At 32.0% G+C, this 23,571-nt stretch overlaps 1 protein-coding gene across 5 annotated transcripts in view; it reads left to right on the plus strand.

Annotated features, from left to right (window-relative positions):
* LOC124540521 (zinc finger protein 408-like) overlaps positions 1–23,103 on the plus strand; it is a 104,649-nt gene extending 81,546 nt beyond the window's left edge. For 4 of the 5 annotated variants that reach the window (XM_047118155.1, XM_047118156.1, XM_047118157.1 and 1 more), the window contains exons 7-10: positions 17,708–17,892; positions 18,428–18,593; positions 19,435–19,656; positions 19,948–23,103. In XM_047118155.1, the coding sequence (XP_046974111.1) occupies positions 17,708–17,892; positions 18,428–18,593; positions 19,435–19,656; positions 19,948–20,933 (1,559 nt within the window). In that variant the 3' untranslated portion in view covers positions 20,934–23,103. The remainder of the gene's footprint in view (positions 1–17,707; positions 17,893–18,427; positions 18,594–19,434; positions 19,657–19,947) is intronic. The other variant, XM_047118158.1, reaches the window with a different exon arrangement.
* Positions 23,104–23,571: the final 468 nt, after the last annotated feature.

The raw sequence follows: 23,571 nt of genomic DNA on the forward strand, positions 1-23,571 counted from the left end.
GCACCGAGTGGTATATAAAATAGGCAGCCTGTACATAAATATAACTCATACATCGCTAAATATTAAAAGGATGGTAGAAATACAGAAATACTGGACCACAATGCGGTCGGTGGCTAATGCATTTCCTTTAAATTAAACTAAGCTATATCGTATTGCGGAATAAATGATAGCCTAATGTATGGCCAGTGTTCGATTTTGTTTTAGTAATTAGATTGGATTTAGTATTTAGTTAGAGAGAATTAATTTATTTAAGTTAATATAAACATTTGTGTTATACGTACAAAGGGCTTATATAAACCCGACATGCATTAGTCCGAACTACGCGTATAGGATGACGGTTAATATTAGGTCGTGTTTTGTGCTTGATTATTATCATTGTACTAGCGACCCGCCCCGGCTTTACACGGATGCAATTCTCATACAAGAATGTCTTACTATTATGAAAATCTTTGTAATGTCTTCAATGTTTATTTTGATCTATCTCGTAGGGTTTGCAATGTGCAACAAATGAGTTTATTTACGTCACTATAGAAGCCTCTAAAATTATCAATATTTCTTTACTAAATTGTGCATATATTATTTAATTCTATCTATTAAAAAAACTGCATCAAAATCCGTTGCGTAATTTTAAAGATCTAAGCACACATAGGGACAGACAGCTGTAAGCGACTTTGTTTTATACTATGCAATGATGTGCGAGGGATTTTAACTGTGCTATATTTTAAAATTATATGTTTTATGTCCTTTTGGTTGAGAATTCATACGAAATATGTGCATTCATAAAAACTCAATTTGGGATGAAATATCTGACTGATATGTCTGGAATATTTATCTGTACGAATATTATAAAGAAGTAAAACTTGATTGTATGTAAAAGTGATCTTCGAAATTTGAAATTTAAAAAAAGTGGTAGTATACATAAGGGTTATAATAATATGAGTGCTATACCTTTTTAATAATATTTATATCATATATTTATTAATAAAAATCATTGTGAGAAGCCGGGAGCGGGTTAAGATATCACAGATGTCACACAGTTTATCATATTTTTTATTTAAAAAATAACACAGCCTGTAATTCATACAGCTGGACATACTTCCTCCTTTGAGAAGGGTTTGGACGTTATTCAAATAGGCTGCTCAGCCAGGATTCTGCCCTCAGTTTCAACCACGTGTTTAATACACTATGTAACTTCGGCTCAATCTCTTACTCCATCATTTTCTTAATTCACTCATACTTTTGCTGTAGTCACATCCGGAGTCCACACTACTTTTTTCCTCATTTCATTCGTATTTTCATATATTAATTTATCGTTATTTCTGTATGTATAATTGTTAAGCTACTAAATAACGTATCGTTTCTAAAGCTTTTAGGTATTCCAAAAATATACGCCATCTTTTTTTTCCATCCTTTTACTTGTGATTCGACGTTAAAAGTAAGGGGACGATAAACCACCATTGGGAATTGTGGTAACTTGAGCACATAATCCATCTTATAATTTTCGAAAAATTTTAATGGAAAAATTTGCCTGGGAGAAAGAAATCCGGCCCACTGGGAATTCTAGCATTAAAAATATGGTGTCCTCTTGATAGATTGTTTCTATGTATTGAATTATACGTGACTGAAACAATAATTTCAAAAAAGAAACATTAATCATACAAAATTCAGTATAATATTTTATAGATGATAAAAATGCTAGGAGCTTGCTTACAAGCTAAAAAAATTACCTACTGAGTTCCTTGTCGGATCGTTACACTAAAGTACAATTCAAAAGTGCTTGTAAGTGTTACATCTAATATAATACATATTCAAAATTATTAATTACATTGATTGTTTATTTTTGTGTACTAAAGAGATATCGAGAAATTTAAATCGGCTTTACATGAACGAAGCTGAGAGTTATAGCGAGTCTAAGCTAGAATCAGTGTCGGATATTTTATATAATATTTTATGGCACTATAAAATTGCGTAAATGCTGGACCTATTGCATTATCTACCAGCAAGCGTCTAGACGTATACGAAAGGCTCTTTGCCGTATAAAATGCAAGTAAATTAAAAAAATATCATTCGAATTTCGAATTCTAAATTACTACACGTTTATATCGAATAAACTTTGTTATGTTGTTATTAGTAAAAAAAAAGTTTTTAACGAAAATTATGAAAATTTGAATCGGAAAGTTTCACAAAAACAAAGTATTTTAAACTCAGTTCTGTCAGTAGTATACACGTGGGAGAGCAACGTTGTAACAGTTGAAAATTTAACGTAACTTTTTCACGTCGAAAAACCATTTCGAATTTATTTTTCGGTTTTATTGCGTTCTAAAATAATCTTGACTTTTATGTTCTATATTAATTGGTTCATTAAATTTGGTTATCCAACAAATGTACCAGGTAGTTTGGAGAACTTTAAACATAGATAATATGTATAAATACGAGAAAATTCTGCTACATTTAGATTCACCAATTAGCTTTGGACTATTTTAGAATAAGCTCTTAACCTTGATATAGGAAGAAGCCTTAACCCAACAATAATACATTTTACTTTATTTTAAAAATAAAATCGAAATATAATTAATTCAAGAATTCTTTCTTGATGGTAGGGCTTTGTGCAAACCCGTCTGGGTAGGTATCACCCACTCATCAGTTATTCTACCGCCAAATAACAATACTCAGTATTGTTGTGTTCCGGTTTGAAGGGTGAGTGAGCCAGTGTAACTACAGGCAAAAGGAACATAACATCTTAGTTCCCAAGGATGGTGGTGCAGTGACGATGTAAGGAATACTTAATAATTCTTAGAGCGTCATTGTCTATGGGTGATGGTGACCACTTACCGTCAGCTGGCCCATATGCTCGTCCGCCAACCTATACCATAAAAAAGTCTTTTACATGCAATTTGGAACTGTATTAAATGGTACCTATTTGGAAAGTAGATTCTTAATGTGTTATCATATGACCTTATATTTGAAGAAATGACAAGCGTTCAAGCAATAATGTTTCATAAATAACCAAAAGTAATAATCATTTTAAAACAATCCAATTGGAAGTATTTCAAAATGGTCGTAAAATAAATAAAATCCTATGGAAATGCTCGTAATTTCCATGATTGGTCCAGAGTCCCTCGCTTATCATTTTTTGTGTCATTTTTTTTTTGTTCGTTGCGTCTTTATTCCACCCTCCAGAAAAGAGGGCAGCTTAGAGTTCGACGTACTAGTCTTGATATTTTAATGATTTATTGTTATTTTTTTTTTTAATATATGCATTTATTGTTTTTGATAGAATATTAATGTGATATTTGAGAAACAGTGCCCTAGTAGATTATTCTTGTGCTCACTAGCTCATTTTTATGGTACTTCTTGGTAGAAGCAAATAGTCTTGGTACCACCCGGTCATCACATATTCTACCGCCAATCAATGTTGTATTATGATCTAAAGTGAGTCAGTGAAACAAGCATAATGATAATAAAAAAGCAGCCTGAAAATTCCCACTGCTGGGCTACAGGCCTCCTCTCCCTTTGAGGAGAAGGTATGTAACATATTCCACCACGCTGTTCCAAAGCGGGTTGGTTATTATAATGATAATAAATAAAAAAATATATATGTGACATTTGTGACACTTAACCATCAGGTCGCCATTTTACAAGTCAACCTTTCACGATTAAAAATACATATGACGAAAATTACAAACGATATTCCTATACCCAATAGACCGATGATACTATATAATATTTTAAAGTAAGGGTGAGTGATCGTGACATTATATTAATCGTCGTTCCGTTGAGATTATTATAGCATATAGGCAGGTAATCAATCTGACGTAATGCGTTTCTGGTTCACCTTTGATGGTTAGTGGCGGTCAAATCGCTACGGTATTATCTCGGATATTAAAAATCGCCATTTTTTCAATAATATCAGTTTTATATAAATCGTTCTAAGCACTCCGCGTCCGATATGATACATTTATGACTCATTTCAATTATTTAATAATAGACACTTACACTTACAATGACGTATCCGCCATTACATATTAGTCGCTTATTACAGAGTTACGAATAGCGAATAAAATTATTAATATTACAACCATATAAATTGTTTAAATAAGCTGAGATGGCCCAGTGGTTAAAACGCGTGCATCTTAACCGATGATAGCGGGTTCAAGCCCAGGCAAGCACCACTATATATATATATGTGCTTAATTTCTGTTTATAATTCATCTCTACTCTGCGGTGAAGGAAAACATCGTGAGGAAACCTGCATGTGTCTAATTTCATCGAAATTCTGTCACATGTGCATTCCACCAAATTTGAAAGTGTTTGGAATATATTCCAAACACTCTGCTTACTGGAAGAGGAGGCCTTATCCCAGCTGTGGGAACCTTACAGGCTGTAACTTTACTTTATAAATTGTTCAATACAAAATTGATATTTTATTTTGGAAACTTAAGATCAAGTATCAAGATCTTCAAGTCGCAGTACAAGAGCCTATTTACAGAAGGCGAGATGGAAAAAAGGTTGTTTCGCGTGATCGGTTTTTATTTGATTTCAGTCGTGTTTGCGTACAAATTAGCGACGCTACCTTAACGTTATTATCTTTCTTTCGCTTGTCTGTCCTTTATTTAACATTATATCATACATTTTCATCGTTAAAACTTTTTATATTAATTTACTTTTAAATTGAACACAGATTTTATTTAATTCCAGCCAGCTAACATCGCTTTTAAAAATAGAATTCATATTAACAATCGAAAAAAAATAACGTATTCCATTTCTGAATTCAATGTACAAATATCATTTGATCATATGATAGTACAGTATATCTAAATTTTAACACAAATATGATGTTGAAAATTTATATCCTGTATGATTATACATAATAAACACAAGATTATATATCATTGCATTAACTTTACACGTTCAAAGCGAAAAACATACTAATGATATCTTTCAAAATTGTTACTGCAATCGATAGATTTTGATACTATATTTTTCATATTTCATAAAATTATTCTTGTGTGTTAATTATAACATTGAAATAATTAAAAATGTAACGGTTCGTGTAATATTAAAAGTAAACGAAAAGTCATAACCCTTGCTTTTTTAGAAAAGTGCCGCTTTGCTCCCGAGTTATCTTTTAATTAACACTAAGTGTTATTCTTACATGTAAAAATTTCGCTCGAAATCTTCAATAACGTTAAGTTCTCCGAGAAAAGATTCCTTTGCAAGATTTGAGTTTAATTAAAGTATCTTATTCTTTATATTTTTTATTTATAAGTCTATGGATTTTAATTCAAAAACTATTTGAATATTGAATGCTAATCGAACATTATTGGCACCTGAAAGAATTAAAAAGAGTACTATAAAAATGTAGACATGACAGAAAAAAATCTTTATTTTTTTATAAAAAAATCTCCGTTCTCCTTTTAGAGGTCTTAATTATTTATAATGTTTGCATTGTTGGGTACATAAAGTTTAATCGTAATGATTCCTCATATATAAAATATTATGATGGATAAATTAACCCATGGAATTTTAATTAGAATTTCCTTAAATGCCTTAATTTTTCCAATACACATTATAGTCTTAATAAGAATTTTATGTAAAAAAGGATGCTGCCATTTTAAAACCTATCATCAAATATATAGATATATAACGCACAATTAACATGAAGAATACTCGTCACTCGAACTGCAACCCCCCGAGCCGCAGATGTTGAGATTTCAAGACGAAATGAGTTTTGCCTAATTTATTTTTTGTCGCCTTCTTTCCCCGAGTAAATATTGACATGGCGAGCCGTTGGAGAATAATGGACGTGCTTTTTGAATTCCGAATCTTGAACGAATATATTTAAAAATCGAATGTTGTCAAAATCCACGCTCGACAATCTTTTAAATAAATAATTAAAATAGCAAACCATTTGTATAAACTCATATAATTAGCAATTATTAAACATTCAGTTTTTTTTATTGTCAGTGTCAGATTTTGTTGTATACTGCTTGAAAATAAATCCGTTTGATACTTCTTAAGTTCTTATAAGCTGTATTGATATGAAATACACATAATAGTTTTAAAAATGGTCAAAATTCATTTAGAATGGATAATTTTGTGTGCAAAAATATTTACAGATAAGTAATAAAGTTTAGTATATATACGGTTTGGGAAGTATTTAAATTAAATGAAACTTGTTTTTATATAACACAAAAAATGTCCGTTTGGGTAAGCCTGTACAGAGTCTTACCACTGTTATTAGCTTAGTTCATTTAAATTAAAGAAATATAGTAAAGTAAAGTAAAGTAACAGCCTGTACATTTCCCACTGCTGAGATAAGGCCTCCTCTTCCATTAAGGAGAGGGTTTGGAACATATTCCAAAGAAATATATATATTGTTATAATATATAAGTATGTAAAGTCGTATCCGTATAAATCGAATTTGGACAGAAGCGAGGACGTCTAAGAGTTTTTTCGTAGGAACCGGACGTTCGGTTCGGTGATTAGGAAATTATATCGGGGGTGGAAGATTCTTCAATCTTTTTTCTCAAGGTGTCGGGGGCTCGATTGGTTATTAAATCGGACTTACGACTTCGCCCTCTTTTTAATTGTCTACTTTTTTTTTTAATTTTCTTCCAATTTCGTGCCTACCGATTGATGCCTACAATTATGAATTTAGTTTTATTTTAAACATATTGGTAAAGATAAAGTTTTTTGACTATGAGTTTCTCCTCTTAGGATAAAATTTTATCTTTTCACATAGGTACTAATATAGGGACGAATTTAGATGTAATGATTGAGTGAGATCATGAGATGCTTCCGAGTTATTGATACATAGGTACTTTGTTATATTTACGAGCAAACTATAGACATACAATAGTTTAATTTAATGTATTTTAATTTTTATATACACAAAAATAAGAAACATGAAAATTTTATAGACGATATCACCGAGAACACTTGAACACGTTTCTATGATGGGTTACGAGTTCAAATTTGGATATACATGTTTATTTTTATTTATCTCAAGCTCAGCAGTTAGAATAAATATTGGCATTAGGAATGAATGAATGATCTAAAATTCTATGAAACGCAGCAGTGTAACAAAAAGGTTCTGAAAACGAGAAGTAACTTAGTTCAATACATACGCATATGATTTGTCTCATAACATACATATATGATACTACGATATCAAGACAGCCAGATTAGGGTTAATTAAATTAACACATTTTATATACTATTCATTTTAAATAAAGAACAATTATCAAAGAAATCAAAAACAAAAATAAAATCTTTCCTCTCAAACAATTGCAACAATGAATTCAAACTAAAACAAAATATCAAACGAACCGAGAACAAAAAATTAAAACAATTTAATCAGCGTAAAAAAAAAAACAAAAGAGTAATAAGAACAAACAGTTGGATTCTTACTTTTATTACGTTACAAGGAATATAATTAATTGCTGATATTAATTATATAGAGCTTTGTTTTTATTCTTTCTTCAGGTCCACGAGACCCCGGCCCTTTGTGATGCCATATGCTTCATTTTAGGGTTGAGGTTATTTTTTACGTTTTATTATAAAAATAACGTCTCAGTATCAATTAGGATGTAGAAATGTTTGATTTACTTAATTAGGTAAAAACTTCAAACTACATTTTAAAAGCAATGTTTTTTTATATCAGCTATCATTACATTGTACAAAACAAAGTCGCTTACTGCTGTCTATAATACATGGAAAATATAGTAAAGAAACACTGATCATTTTAGAATTTTCTTATGTGAGGTTCTTTAGTATATTTACTACGCTAGTAACGTTATAAAATATTATTTTATTTGTTTCATTTCATCATGTTTCATCAACCGTTCATGGTGTTTTATATTTAATTAGAAAATGAAAAATACATATTAAATTAGATTCACTATTTCCTAGAACCTATTGTTAATCTAGATAGGAATTCTTTTTTAGCTCTACGTACTGTAACGAATCGCACACTTCTGCAAGACAAAGATGGCGGATTTTACATTACAATTAACACGGCATAATGACGTTAGAAACAATATCGCAACAGAAAAACAGGTTTCCTGCTTTTGAAATATATTCATACACACAAGACCTTCTAGACATACATTTTTTAACCATTGTTTAAACATCCATCAAGATAAATCATTGTCGCTTTGTGTATGAATATTTATATTTACATTAAATTAAATCATTTTTATGTTTTATTTAATTTGAATTGAAAATATTTTCACGTCTTTTTTTTTTACATATGTCAATAGACATAAGTCATACTGCCAAATACCTATTTGTTTTTTTTTTATGATAATACAGAGTATTGTAAAGCTTAAATCCGTTTTTCTCGAAATAAATACTCGTAACAGATGGTCGTATTCGATCCGCTCAATAAAATCGTGTTTTAATGAAATAACCAAAAAACCGGAACTGAGCCATCAATATCGGCGTAGTGATTTTTTACCGGATTTTGGGAACATCTGAATGTAACAGGTGCGGTGCGTGAGATTTTTAAACTCTACTTACGAAAAAAAAGTAATCCGAATACTTAAGTACTTGGGTTAAATTATAACCGAAACTAACGTTCGATTTATGTTCCAAATTTAAAAATCTCGGATTGAAAACTGGACAGAAATTATAAAATAAATTGTTAACTGATGCGAACATGCAAACTGTTTTAAATATCTTTTGTTTTTTTTTTTTTTTACTAACTCCTAACTTGCTACTTAAGCGTCTCTCTTCTAAAGCCGTTTCTTTAATTAACAAAGAATGGGATTGCGTGTTGCTTTTACTTTTTTAATTTAATTACCGCTCTTGAAAAGACAATGGGAATAATGTGTTCAGCCATTACAAATTTGTTATGACATGCAAATTTTTTTGTCGTTTATTCAAATTAAAAATTTAAGATAAAAGTTTTGTGAATATATTTAACTAACAAATAATTAACTATTCTTTAATAATTAATAAAATGTGTCATTGGTAAAAATTGCTAGTCATTAAAATGTATTTCAGACGAGGTATTTGTAACATATTATTTTATACGTCAAAAATGTCAATTTTTAGAGCACTTATAGAGTTTGTTACATGTATCGATTTTCACCGGTCGGATAAGTGCACTATTATGTTATTATAGGCATCAAAAGTTGCATCACTTGCGGACTAACGGTACACGCGCTGTGCAATACCGTCTTACCGGTTTTCAGACATGCACAGACATAATACGGTCATGTTTTCTATACAATAGGTGTCTATTTGATTTTATTTTAACTGGCAACTTTTACCATTATCCATATGTGTTCCTTTTTTAAAATTTTATCTTTATCGATTAATTATAAATAACAGATTATTCGATTATCCTTTATTAAATAAATGAAAAAATGATTCGATTTTTAAATTATTTTAAACTGAAATCGTTGTGTTATCATATATTTATACAATTGTAATGTATATAATTAATAGATATATATAAAGATATAGGTATTTATATTGTAGTTTTCATTGCGTGCGGCCTTTTTGACCTTTACAGCGAGGAAGGGTTAAGTTGTTTATCGTGTACACTAGGATTTAACCGATCGCCTGGACACACCTTAATTAAAACCGTGATTTGTATCAAATAACTAGTATTACTAAATTATTGAAGCAATAAAAGGAAATTATCGGCTGAAGCTAGATTCAAATGGAAAAGAGAAATCTTAAATGGAAATAAATCCTTATAAAACAAAAACAATATAATAAACTTGAAGAAGATTTTCTTTATCGTTCGAAATTTAACCTTCGCCCTGACTTAAAAAAAAAACGACTAAGTTTTTTCACTTAATTTAAACTCAAAAGATACTCGAGATAATTGCTCTCCGCTTCCCCGATGCCAGATAAAATCGAATCCATTTCTTAAAGGCATTTTCAACATTTTCCCTATTTTTTGGCATTCTTCGTGGGACCATTGTGAGTAAAGAATCGGTGATTAAAATTCAATTTTAGAACAATCGAACGGGATAAGACGCGGTGCATTCTAATTGGATGAATAATTATGGTGGCAATTATTTTCGGGATCAATTCGAATTTCGAATACCTTGACATTGACATAAACGGTTTATTATTATTATTCTGTAAATGTTTTGATTGGGAACGATTCAAATATCTTATATAGCAACACAGTATTATTTATAGATTAGGTTTTTTTAGTGTCTATAATATAAAATAAAATAGCTATTATTTTTCCCTTAGACATCAATCAAATTATAACGTTCACGGTCAAAGCGTACAAAAAGTTAACCCGTTGCGCGTCCGCAAACAGAAATTCGGACACAATGGGTCGAAGATACCCCTTGTACCTGTGAAATAATAGCTTCGCACTATATTAGCATAATAATAGCGTTAAACTATTATTTTCGGCATATTGGCTAACAAATGCCCTGGGCAGCTGCAGGCCATTTTTTTTCCTGAGGTCATTGTCCACCGGAATTCGTTCGATGCGATCATGGGTCACCCTTTTTGGATCTTGGACGAAACAATAGATGTATAAACCCTTTTTATAAAAATAAAATATGCAACGTTGAATTGATATTAATTGTGATTTATTTTTGTATATATATTTTAATTATTAGCACATGAACAAATGATCTCATTCAATTGTAATTTACTGGATGTATTAAATTAGTAAATCGAACAAAAATTATTTCTATCGTAATTTATATGGTAATCCAATTTCTTCGTATAGGTTGATATTTTTTAGAAATAACCAATTTCACATAAGCTAACTTTTTTTTAATTTCATAATTACAATTGAATTCGAATATAATAATAATATAAGTCGTCACCGGACCCTTTCCAAAACAACAGGTAATCAAAGGGTTAAGAATAATAGTTTCTGACGAGACAAAAAATATCAAGGGTTGAATAGAAGACTTATAGAAATATTGCATTACTGTTTTTTGTTCTCTAACGGTCAAAACGTTATTTCTAATTCAACTACACGATCATAATATCATAGAAAATAATTCTCCTCAATTAGAGTAATATATATTAATCTAAGTGTGTGAAACTGTGCGAATTGTCCTGGCTATCGACCTACCTACAATTTTTAATCAAAATCAAAGTCATAATATATAACAATCTTATCTAACAACTTTAATAATCCTGAATAGACATATCAAAAATTGAAGCTTCAATAAAACTCTAAATACAATTTGAAATTATTGCATACGGTTTTGACGAGAATATTTATCAAAATCCGTCCAGCGACTTACACTCTTAAGGGCTAACATTATTTTTAAATTATTAATCATAGCGATAAGTTATTCAGCTGTATATTCTGATGTTAAACTAAAATCTTACTAATGATAAAGTAAGCTAGAATAGATGGATGTTACTCAATCACATCAGAACTATGAAATTTGGCACAAATATAGATTATACTATGATAGTCTTATATAAAGATGAATCTATAATGTATGTTGAAATATACTAATTAAGATAAAATATTCTTTTGTAATGCACAGTGTGTTTGTATGAAATTAATTCATATTTATACATCATGTTGCGAAGATCTTGATGAATCTTTCATCATAGCTACTATATGTAGTTACATATACCGTATAGCTTAGTTAAGCTATACGGTGTTTGTGCGTTTAATAGAATAAAAAATTTAGTATATAAATTATATCATCGTAATGTGTACAATGAATATCGAAATCAACTTACAATTTTTCATTTTCTTAAAGCTAGTAAGAAATTAGTAAAGCTAGGCACAATAAATTTATACCTTGGTTCAATAACTAAAAAAAAAAAAACGTAATAATAACAAACCCTTAAAATAAATCGCATAGGACATCTCTAAAATAATATATCCCCAAGACTGGCTATGAAGACTTCATTCAAAGGAAACGATTCTAGTCGAGTTTAATTTTTAAATCGCTGTAAGATGCAAAAGTCTTTTTCTGAACAAAACTACGTCCCGGACCATGAATAAAAATAATCGTTGGAAGAGTGACGCTGGCAGACTCTATTCTGGCCTGTTCACACGATTATTTAGGGTTGACACTTTAAATAATTAAATATTTTATTTAATACTTTTTTCTACCAAATGGCAAAGATATTGCTACATTCAGCCTCGGTCTCTGTTTCCCTTTTTTCAAATTCGCTGGTATATCTTCAGAGGCTTCTTTATTAAATATTAATCGATTCGGTTCTACTTTTTTTATTACACTGATTGACCTTTACCAAAACAGTTACCGGTTTTATTTCAATCAAATAATTCACATTCTTTATAATTGGTGTGAATATAATAACCATAAATAAAATAAGACGATATGAAATGCTTTTTCTTATATTTAACACACTGCATTTATACTTCATGTCAGTAGACTTAGCTTAAGAAATACTAATTGACAAACTTCAAAAAAAGATAAAATGATGATGTAGGTACATCCAGATTCAGAAAGACCGATTCGGAATATTAACTCATAAGTATTACTATTGTCTATATTAGTATTAGTTATATTAAACAAATTAATGTATTAAATATTACACACAATTTACATCCACGTGCACTTATTTTTATCATATAAGATTGTTACTAGTACACAAAACAAATTTGTAAAGAAAAAAATTGCAAGAAAACCGTAGTATTATATTTATACAGCATTAAGATAACACTAATTAGGTAAGTCGTTAGCGGCAGCCCTAACGTAAACTGAGACGCTTTCCTCCAACTTAAGGAAAACTCGCCAACTATAGTTTTGTTCTTTTTCCATTTTTCTCTGCAAAGCGGTTATTTTTTTTTTATTCCGTTCTCTCTCCGCCCGGTTGAATCTTTTTACTTCTCTCGAAACGTGTACCCTTTTCAGGAGTTGGCCGGCTATCTTTCTTAAGTTGACTGTTCAGAACATCAGCGGTGTGGAGTGGAAATTAGTTTTGTTTCATTTTGTTACATTAAAAATGAGTTCTATTTTCAAATGATTTATTTATTATCTCTAACGTATTAAATGATTATATTCTTTTTTAATATATGAGTTATTCTTAGGAATAGGTACGCTTTCATCCTTTCTTTACTTTCAATGAAGTAATTTGTTGATGAATTTTGTATCAGTGTTTAACGTTAATGCTCTGTTAATAACTCGATGAGATTTGTAAAATTATCGTATGTAGTCTGAGGAATCACGATTCAAAACTGTATTGATCATATTAAATGCAACACTGGATCCTTAAATATATCTTAATAATGTTGATTTTTTTTATTTTAATATTATTAATGTAAGGTAAACGGATTCTCTACGGATTTCCATGTTCTTTGAAAACTCCTTAAGTTTTTATTTGACCACTGAAGCATTCGCAAGATAGCGCCGCGGTGAAAATTAAAAAAAGTACCGAGAAAAAAAACCGAGGTATCCAGTCCGGATAGAAGTTTACACCGTGGGAAGGGGCCAGTCGTCTGAACTTTTATTGCTCTTACATAACTTAGCAATTCTTTCAACGATATTCGAAATTTAATATCAACACAAAATGGCGTTTTATTATTAAACAAAATGGCGGCGTTATGCATACACGAGCCGATAGCGCATTTGCCCGCCCGACGCAGGTGGAATACTATTATATTTTTTTCATGCCCACTGGCCACCCCAAAATAGTTGGGGGAGAGGATAGTTGGGGTGGTGCGTGACCCCCCCGCCCCCCGCCCACCGGGGGCTGGGTGGCCAGTGGGGGCGCACTTACCGTGTGTGCACGCAAATTCATGCCCAATAATTTAAATTTCCGATAGGTACCCGTGATTAATACAAAATTAATGTTATGTATTTCGCTTCGACGATGCATTATGTAAGTAGAAATATTTTATCGGGTCTCGATTTATTTGAGGATTAATGGAAAATGTTTTATTGCTTGCCGATATATCGTGCTCATATTATATCTTTTACGCGAGATTTTATATTGAATTCATCGTATGAAAACTATTTAATAGTTATACCTATTTTATATTGTGCGGGTTTTTAATCATCCGACGACGTTTAAAGGCATTTTTCGACTCTGTAATTTGGTCGGTTTATAGCAACGGACAGACAGTTTGTCACGGATTTTCTATGTTAGACCATTCTCTTTGTATGTTCAACGCTTCAATCAATAACTACGTGTCGTTGCAACGATGTATAACTAAGAAACAACAAGTTAAGATAATAATCTGTCCGTCGAAAACTAACTGAAATATTGGATGAGAAAACATGCAAGAATTATTCGTATACAAGTCAAAATGGCGCGTAAGATTGCGTTCCAAATTCAAAAATAAATTCGCTACACACACGCGCCGTCGGCATCGGCGTGTTTTAAAATCGACACGGAATGTTCTGCGTTTGAAATTTAAAATCGTTTTTTTTTATCTAAAAAAAAAGACAAGAAAAAAAATAACATCATAATTTTTTATTTCTTAAATATTCTCATAAACGTTACAATAACAAAATATACTTAAAGCTACTACAATATTTCAACCGTTTCATTTGAAAAAAGTGAATTAAATATTATATAAAATTTAAATGATTACTCAAAACCGCTTTTGCAATGTGTAATTCTAAATATTATTCACTTAAAATTAAAATTAAATTCATGCAACCGTAAAAAGAAAGACCTTTGCTACATAAAAACATAAGTACCAAATTTAAAAAAAAACTGACGTTTTCTAAGTACAAGATTCATGCTAAGAATGTCAGTCCTACGCGCAGTCAAGAGGTAATGCTTGTATTGCAGGCAAGTACTTTTGTATGTAAATTGAATGCGTAGGCTTAGGCCGCCTAGTCTCTGAGAGCCTAGATTTCGATATCTACACGATTGTTGCTTGAAAGTAATTACCATTTTGTCTATTTATTTTCTATGTTAAATTTTATCACCAATTAGAGAGAAATTATAAATTATTTACAAAGATTTTGTCTTATAAGGAACTGTTGGTTTATTAATTGCGTAATTTATATTGTGTTCAATTAATATATTATTTGATTATCGTAGATAGACTGTAATATGAATTACTAATTTTTTTTAATAATAAAAAGCATTGGAACATCACGTGGAAATACTTAAAAGTAACGATGCATACTTATTAGTTGGACTATGGTATTAAAAAAAAAAACAAATAAATACTTATTACAAAAAATAATTCAACAGAGTGAATTTAACAAAATTACTACCAATAAATATTACAATCTAACAAGATACCATCCTTTACGAACATCGTTCAAACTGTGCTAAGGCGAACGCCTTTCCCTTTGCATTTATTCATAGAGAAATAACAAAAATATACCTATACAATACCAGCTAGTATTACACGAGCCCCCTCACCTCCCACCACCTTCACACTTCACACCAATAAAAGGCATTCGTATAAGAAATGAGAGGTCAAGTTAACGTGGTCGCGTTCACGCGTAGGCAGTATAGTTGAAAAACGGCCGGCTAGCTACAATAGTATAGGGAACAGCGAACCCGGAAGATTTAGCTTTAGACAAGATTTAATCTGTACAACGGCTAGTTTTTAGATAATCTGTGCGACCAATGCCGCCATCTTTGATCCTTATTATATTTTTTACGTAAAAAAATTGGTTTAACATTATTTTTAATTATTGAGTTTCAGAATGTAGGCAACAATCCTATATACAATGCCTAAAATTATATATTTTTAATTTTACGTAAAAAAAATAATATGATATACTAAAAAATAATATTAGGTACTTAGGATGTACTATTAACATACATTTAATGACATAATGTTTTTAGTTTAATTAGGTTACTTTTAGTTTCGACACGACTGCCTTTAAAATCCCCAGAGCTAATAAACTAATACTTTCCGAAATATAATCTATTGATCTAATAAACTAGCCTTGTAAAATTTACTATCAATAAAAGTACCGTCGCTATACTTAAAATATAAACATTCACTTTGTACTAAAAGCGCCGACAAATATACGTTTTACGTTGAAAATAAATTCTATGTAATTTACGGTTATGTTATAAAAAGGACAACTAAAAAGGTTGTATAACAAAAAAAAAAACTTTATTACAGTAATACGCTTCATATAATCTCATTTTAAAACACTCCTAAATTGTATAGGTTAAACAATAGCTGAAATAACAATCAAATCTATGTATATTTAAAACGACATTATAACAATATTCAATACCGAAATCTAATCTATTTGACAAATAACAATAAAGACACTTTACATATTCATATTCAATATGCAAGTTTTCAAACTATATAAATCGTTCCGTTAGTACAAACAAGATTTATAGCTACATCTATGTCATATTCGTATATCGTACCGTGGCATCTAGGAAATAATTCTACAATATCTTTCTTAAATGCATGTGTGCACGCGCATTCTTCTCAGACATGCAAAAACACACACACATAGACATAGCTCCGCAGAAAAGATCCTTGTAACAACGTTGTTAGTTTGTGTGAGTGCGTGCAATGACCTATGCATTTGCTTGGAGTACGGCTAAAAGTATGCGCTGGTTTTATTATGGTCTTATTTTAAAAATGAGCGCGGTCATCTTGGGTTAGGTCGCGGGTGGACGCGGGTTTTAGGTTATTCGGTGACTGACCGGTTTGGATAACCGAATTTTAAAGCCGTTACACAATTTATTGATTTGAATTTGGAACATTAAATTTGAATTTGGAACACATTTCAATTATTACTTATATGGCAATTTGTTGTAAATTCCCTTATTCTAGCGGTTCATATGTCATAATTTTTCTTATAGTTAATTTACTGTCTGTTTGATTAAGTTGTATTGTTACTAGATATATAAAAGCGACTGTCTGTAAAGGAGAGAAAGTTGTATAATTTGGTTATGAACCAAACAATAAATTAAAATATTTATGACATTAGATGTAATACACAAACGAAATCGTTAACGTTTAAGGAAGTATTTCAAAACACATCATAATCGCTTGTCATTTTGAAAATCGATAATCATATTGAGAGTATAATACAATTGAACGAAGAAATCCCAATTTCATGATTGATTGATACTCATTTCATACCTATTTCAAATACGTACTAAGTTACTATGACAAAAAAAAAAAACAGTATTTTCATAACTTAACATTACTTAACAAATATTCCATTAAAACAAAAAAGAGAAGGAAAAATAAATAAATTAACATAATCACTGCAACTTAGACACAGGCTATAAAACGTCCTAGTAGGAAATAGCCTGTTTAAAAACCTAGGCAAACTAGGTGCTTAAAACACCATTAGTCAAGTATCATTCGCCATAAAATAACCATCAGAGGGTCCGAGATGAACGAGTTATTCAGAGATTATTTAATATCCCTTTTTTTCCGATCAAAGTGGAACTAGTTATATATGAACAGGTATTTTTAAATAATTGCCAGTTTTAGGTTCACTTGACTGGTTATATGACGCGTTTGATTGGGTACTTGAATGTTCCAATTGACCCAATTATATCTTTAATATATATCGCATAATATAAAACTTCAGTAACTTTTATAGGGATATTCTTATAATTTCCAGATAAAGTCATTATTTCTATAATAACGTATGATTTGTCAATAAGATTTCAATAAATGCTACGACAAAAACTATGATGCCTTGATGTTGTTACAATTAATTGAAAATTAAAAACAGTTTCAGTCAGTAACGCCATCTAGTGCACAAACTCAAAACTAAAACTCATAGCGTCCGAATTAACCATAAAATTGTCTTTTCAGGTGAAAGACCATATAAATGCCATCTCCCAGATTGCGGGAGGGCCTTCATACAGCTATCCAATTTGCAGCAGCATCTGAGGAACCATGATGCTCAGGTGGAAAGGGCCAAGAACAGACCCTTCCATTGTAATATTTGCGGAAAGGGATTTGCAACTGAAAGCAGTCTAAGAACACATACTGCCAAGGTCAGTATAGATGTGAGTTGTTTTCGTGAAGAATTCTACTAACATTCACATTAGCATATGATTAAGATTCAATTTCAATCGAATCAAAATTCTTTACTTAAGACCTTTTCAATATAATCTTTGAAGACCATAACTTACTTTAGAATCATAATTTCTGACGAAAGTGTAAAATTTACTACGAAAACCTTATCCAACTGTTTGGCAAATTTATGAAAAATATAATATAATGTTTTTAGATAAATAATTCGAATAATCGAATTTGTTATAATCGCTAATAATAAGCACCAAATATTTCGAAAAATTTCATAAAGATTTCAATTGTGTTTTTATTTTACAAATAAAGTGGTGCACGGGTTTTATTATCATTTCCTTTATTTTCGTTTCATTATTTTAAAAAATCAAAATTCCCTTTTGGCCGTTATTTATAATTTCGAACGTTACTATTATTTCAAAATTCCCTTTGATGTAATGTTTTCTTTTATTCAATGATGCTAATCTTTGCACTATGCCCGCATCGCCACCGTCCGGTGGATAGGAGCTTCAGCTGCACCTTGGTGTTTTGCAGCAACATGCGGCACTCATGATAGGTGGCGCCACCGCAACACCTTGCCCAATATGCCACAAAGTCGTTTTCGGGGGCGAAGCCCTTGTTGAACATATGAAGAACACCCACAAGGACCCGAACGCGTCCGGCGTTGCGAGTAAGTGTCTGGCTGATCGGTTTTAAGTCTTCGTTCGAAGGAATGTCATCTATGCCCTTAGATAAGGTTCCTTGGTTAGGTGATGGAGGTCCTAATTTTAAGTCTAGCCTAAGTCATCTCCTTTGTCACTTGTCTATATTTAAAAAAGCATTAATTGAATGCGTTAAAACATTTGATTGGCGTTAATTTTGCAAGACATGATCGACAGAAGGGATCTTTAGTTTTAGTTAACGTCCGTGGAAGTTTATAATGAGATTTGTGTCACATTGTGACTTAAAAAAAGTTTTTTTTTTTTTAATAAATGAAAAGCTTCCATCGGACGCAAAGCCATGAGGGGTGTTGGTTTTTAAAATCAACGGTATCACCGAAAACGTATCGTTTCCATAGTCTAAGTGGTAACTATAGTCAAAGGCACGCCATCTGAAGTATCGTCTGTTATTGTTTCTGCTTTATTGGAAGGGTAGACTGTTTTGCAAACATTTCTTGCATCAAACGATTCTTCGGATGGTGTGCGAGCTTTATTATCATAACATGTTTTGTTTATATATCTTATAGCTTTGTTTTCTTCATTACCAACAGGCACCGCTTCGATGCCATCGATTTAGTTTGTTTTATTTAGTTTTCCGTCATTTCAAATCATTTATTTATTATTATAAGCAACGACGACTCCTCTTAAAAGCCCTCTTCGATTAAATCAAGGGTCATTATTCGATGGAGACGAATCAGCAATTAAGAAGGGTCGCCGTTTATCGACTTTGTCTAACATGGAACTAACCGGTTTGTTTTTTTTTCTTTCCCTCCTCTAACCCACTAACCTACCCATTCCTGGTGGTGATGGTAGGTCCGCCCGCCACATCACCGTACCCAGCGCAAGCTAAACCTGTTGATCCTTATATAGCGAAGCGGCGTACTGCGAATCATCCGTGTCCAGTGTGTGGGAAGCATTACGTTAACGAGGGTTCCTTGAGAAAGCACCTTGCCTGCCATCCAGAGACACAACTGACTAGTGGATTGCGGATGTGGCCCTGTTCCGTCTGTCAAGCTGTCTTCACACACGAAAGCGGTAAGTTTGTTTTATGTCTTTTTTGATACGAAATTGGGAATCGAACGCACGACTCCATAAAAGCAATATTTTGGTTTTTATTTCTGGTTCAGTACCTTTTTAATCGTGAAATACTTTCATACATTTTACAAATAAATTTTAAATTAAATCGAATAATGTTTATGACGAACCTTCTATTGCTTATATATTTAAAATATCTCTTTATTAATTGAATTGCTAAATAATTATTTTTTTCAGCCTAATTTACATCTTATAAAGGTTTATACTGTAACGATGTACAATAAATTTCAGGTCTTCTCTCCCACATGGAGCATATGAGGATGGAACCTAAACATCAGTTCGCTGCTCAGTACGTCCTCTCAAGAGCAGCCGCAGAGAGACGAGAAAGAGATATTATCGCAGCCGTATCAGCATCAGCGGGAGGCTCGGGGCTTCTAAACCTGGCCCCTCCTTCACCAGCGCATTCTGATTCATCATCGAACGGCCGTCTCTCATCATCAGCGGGATCCGAAGCAGGCGCTGCGGTAAATAAACTTTCTGATTTACTACGTTCCGCAAATAACGGTCACCAGGCGTATGGAGACGAAAGAGTAGCCGCCATCGCAGCTGCTGCCGCTAACATGATGGCGCAACCAGGAGAGGGGGCGAATGCGGTACAAGTTGCTGCCGCCAATTTAGTCACAGCAATGCGCCAACAACTAGCCAGAGAGCCGCCAGTCCAGCCCCCTCCCGAAACACCTCCCGCCCCAACCGAAGCCGCACTTAGAATTCAACAGGCTGAAGCTCTTCTACGAAGTCAAGCCGAGGCGCTAAGATTAGCAGTATCACAAGCAGCGGCCGCCCACAACAATGAGAGTCCGAGTCCGCTGAGACACAACGGCGGATTCCCTCCGACGAACGACGCGAGTGGACAACTGTCTCCCGAACTGGTGGAAGCGTTTAGAATCGCTCAGGAAGAGAGATTGCAACAAGCGTTGCGGTTGCACGATCCGAGGATGTTGGGTTTCAATTTACCGTCACCAGTTCAGCAAGCTGCTCAGCAGGCTGTGGCCGCTCAGCAAGTGGCTCAGGCTCAGGCTCAGGCCGCTCAAGCCGCGCAAGCCGCACAGGCTGCCCAAGCCGCACAAGCTGCTCAACAAGTTGTGCAACAACAGCAACAGATGCAACAGGCTGCGCAAGCCGCTCAACAAGTTGTGCAGCAGCAGCAACAAATGCAGCAGGCCGCCCAGCAAGCAGCACAGCAAGCTGTCCATCTCCAACAAAACCCTCAACCATGAAAATTCAGCTATTACTAATCCGACGCGATTTCGGTTCGAAACTTCTTATCGCAAAAGTAAATTTATACGAATGAAAAAAAATAAAAATTAAGTTTTTACTATTTTTCGGAAAAAACAAAACGAGAAATTTATTTTCGACGGAGCGTGAAATGAAATCGCCTCTGATTAGTGATTGTGTTCGTTTTATTACAACAGTGATGTTTTTTCCCTTTAAGCGAAATTAACTTGTTTTCTATACCGAATGAAATTATATTATGATAAATGATAATACTAAACCTTAGATAGAACTAACTGTTGTAAATAGGAGCGTTTAGCGGAAACAAAATATTTGTGTAAATATAAAAATTACATTATAAAATAGTCGAATGAACAAAGAGGAACGGAAACTCGCCCGAACAAATAATTAGCTGTAGAATAGTTTCAGTGCAATCTTCAATAAATATTTGTTTGGTTGTTTCAATTGTTTATTATATTTATTTTTTACTAGCTTTATCACAGAACGATGTATTTTTTAGCTTAGTACAAACTTTTGGATGTGCCAAACTGTTTTAAGCACGTTTTATCGCATTTAGCGAGTCTCTGCAATATTTAGTTGCATTAAGTTTCCAAATAATATTTTTACTCTATAGAAATCGTTTAACATATGTTTTTACTTTCACGCAATAACACGTCTCATGCTAGTCAACTTCTGAACGCACAAATGTTCTATTTTCAAATTTATATCGAAATTTTTTACTTTTTTTTTCATATATCTGTTTTTTTTTCTTGGCTTATAATTTTATTTAAATGCCATATTAGTGATAATTATTGTAAATACGTAGACTCTTTAGACAATGTTGATGCGTCTGTTTATTATTATTTTTTAAAGAAAATTAAAATAACAATTTATTTTATTATTATACGGTTATTATTTTTGACGAAAAAAAAAAATCTAATTATTTACAAATTATTTTTATTTTGTATAGTTGTAAATAAATATATTGAATATTATGTTTTTTTCATAAGACTGCCGTTATTTTTCTTTTCTTTATGTAAATAAATACGTGATTGTTCATGAAATAATAATAATAAAAAAAATAGCGATTATTCACTGAATCGACGACATCGTCGACCGACGAACGCCTAATTGGACTTCGTCGAATACTGAAACCATTTTCGACGAACGTAGTCTTGGATGGACTAGAAACACGAGACATTCTTCAACACGGACTCAGACACAGCCCAAATAATATATTTATTTTCATTTTACATTTAACAAGTTAATAAACAATAGCCCGAATCATTTTTAAATGATAAACGAAGCCCTAAGCTTCCATCAATACAATGGTATACAGTTGCCCGAATAGTTTATAGCTCACGCCAGCGTTGCGCGATCGTCCCACGCCCGGCGCGCTGGGACGCTCTCGCAAGCACACCAAGAATGTCAAGTGTTGCCGAATATTAATTCTTTTAATATTATCATCGTGTATTATAATTAAGTGTCGCTTCGTGCGCACATGAGCGCACCAGCGCACATGTGCGCAAGAAACGAGTAAATAATATAATCGTAACATAGGTCAAGTTATCGTAAGCTGATTTAACGTATATAATTATTTCATTCTTGAATTAATATTGAAATTTCGTCGAACAGTAACATTAACATAACGTACTTCATAATATGTAATGTCACTGTTATGAGGTTTCAATGTAAATAATAAAAAAAAAACCACAATGCAATAGCCCGAACTCGTTTTACGTTTTAAGTCGTGATTTTTACGTTATGGAAATAATATTTTGACGATTGTTTTCGATTAAGAGTTTTTTATTTATTAAATACAAAACTTTTCGGCAGATTTATATTATAATTTGGAGTGTATTGGACGGTACGACGCGAAGGGTTACCCGATGATGATTATGTTTTCTAGGAAACGTGAAATCTCATATTTGGACTCAAAACTGAAATTTTTCGACTGATATTACACAAACCGAAACAAACGAAAAGAAACTATATGGAATTGATTATTCCAACAATCGCAATAAAAAATTAAGTGAACGGATCGCTATTTATGTAAAAATTTTCACATAAATTTAATATATAAATAAATTTAATATAACAACAGAAAAAAGTTCCTATGAATATTGTATAAATGGTATTGTTTTAAATTTAGGACGTAGTAGATGGAAAAAATTTTATGGACGTTTGGTATTTTTAAAGTTATAAATAATCCATCGTGTTAAGGAACTAACTCGTGACCGAGTTGTACAAAAAATAAAAAAAGCACGGATCAAGTATCCTAAATTTAGATATTTAGAGCAAAAGTTACGTTTCCAAGAAAGTGTTCAATTCAATCTACATTTACGCGAGCACGTGACGAATATTTGTAAAAAAAAACCGTATTTTCGAGATAATAAAATTTTAATATTAGATAAGGACTTTTTGAGTAAATTAAAAAGATTATTAGGAGGTCTTGACGCGCTCGCATAAATGAAGACCAAACGTATTTTCTGTGATCATCGAAAAGGAATAGTAATAAAATAACAGATCGTGTCTGCGAGTTGTCAGAAATTACTTTAAGTTTTTGAAGGTTACATTTTTTAATGTTAAATGAAAAATAAGGAGATGAAAAAAAAATTTTTTCTACATTTATTTTACGATGAA

Source organism: Vanessa cardui, chromosome 25 (genome assembly GCF_905220365.1).
Source record: "Vanessa cardui chromosome 25, ilVanCard2.1, whole genome shotgun sequence".
Taxonomy (NCBI): domain Eukaryota; kingdom Metazoa; phylum Arthropoda; class Insecta; order Lepidoptera; family Nymphalidae; genus Vanessa; species Vanessa cardui.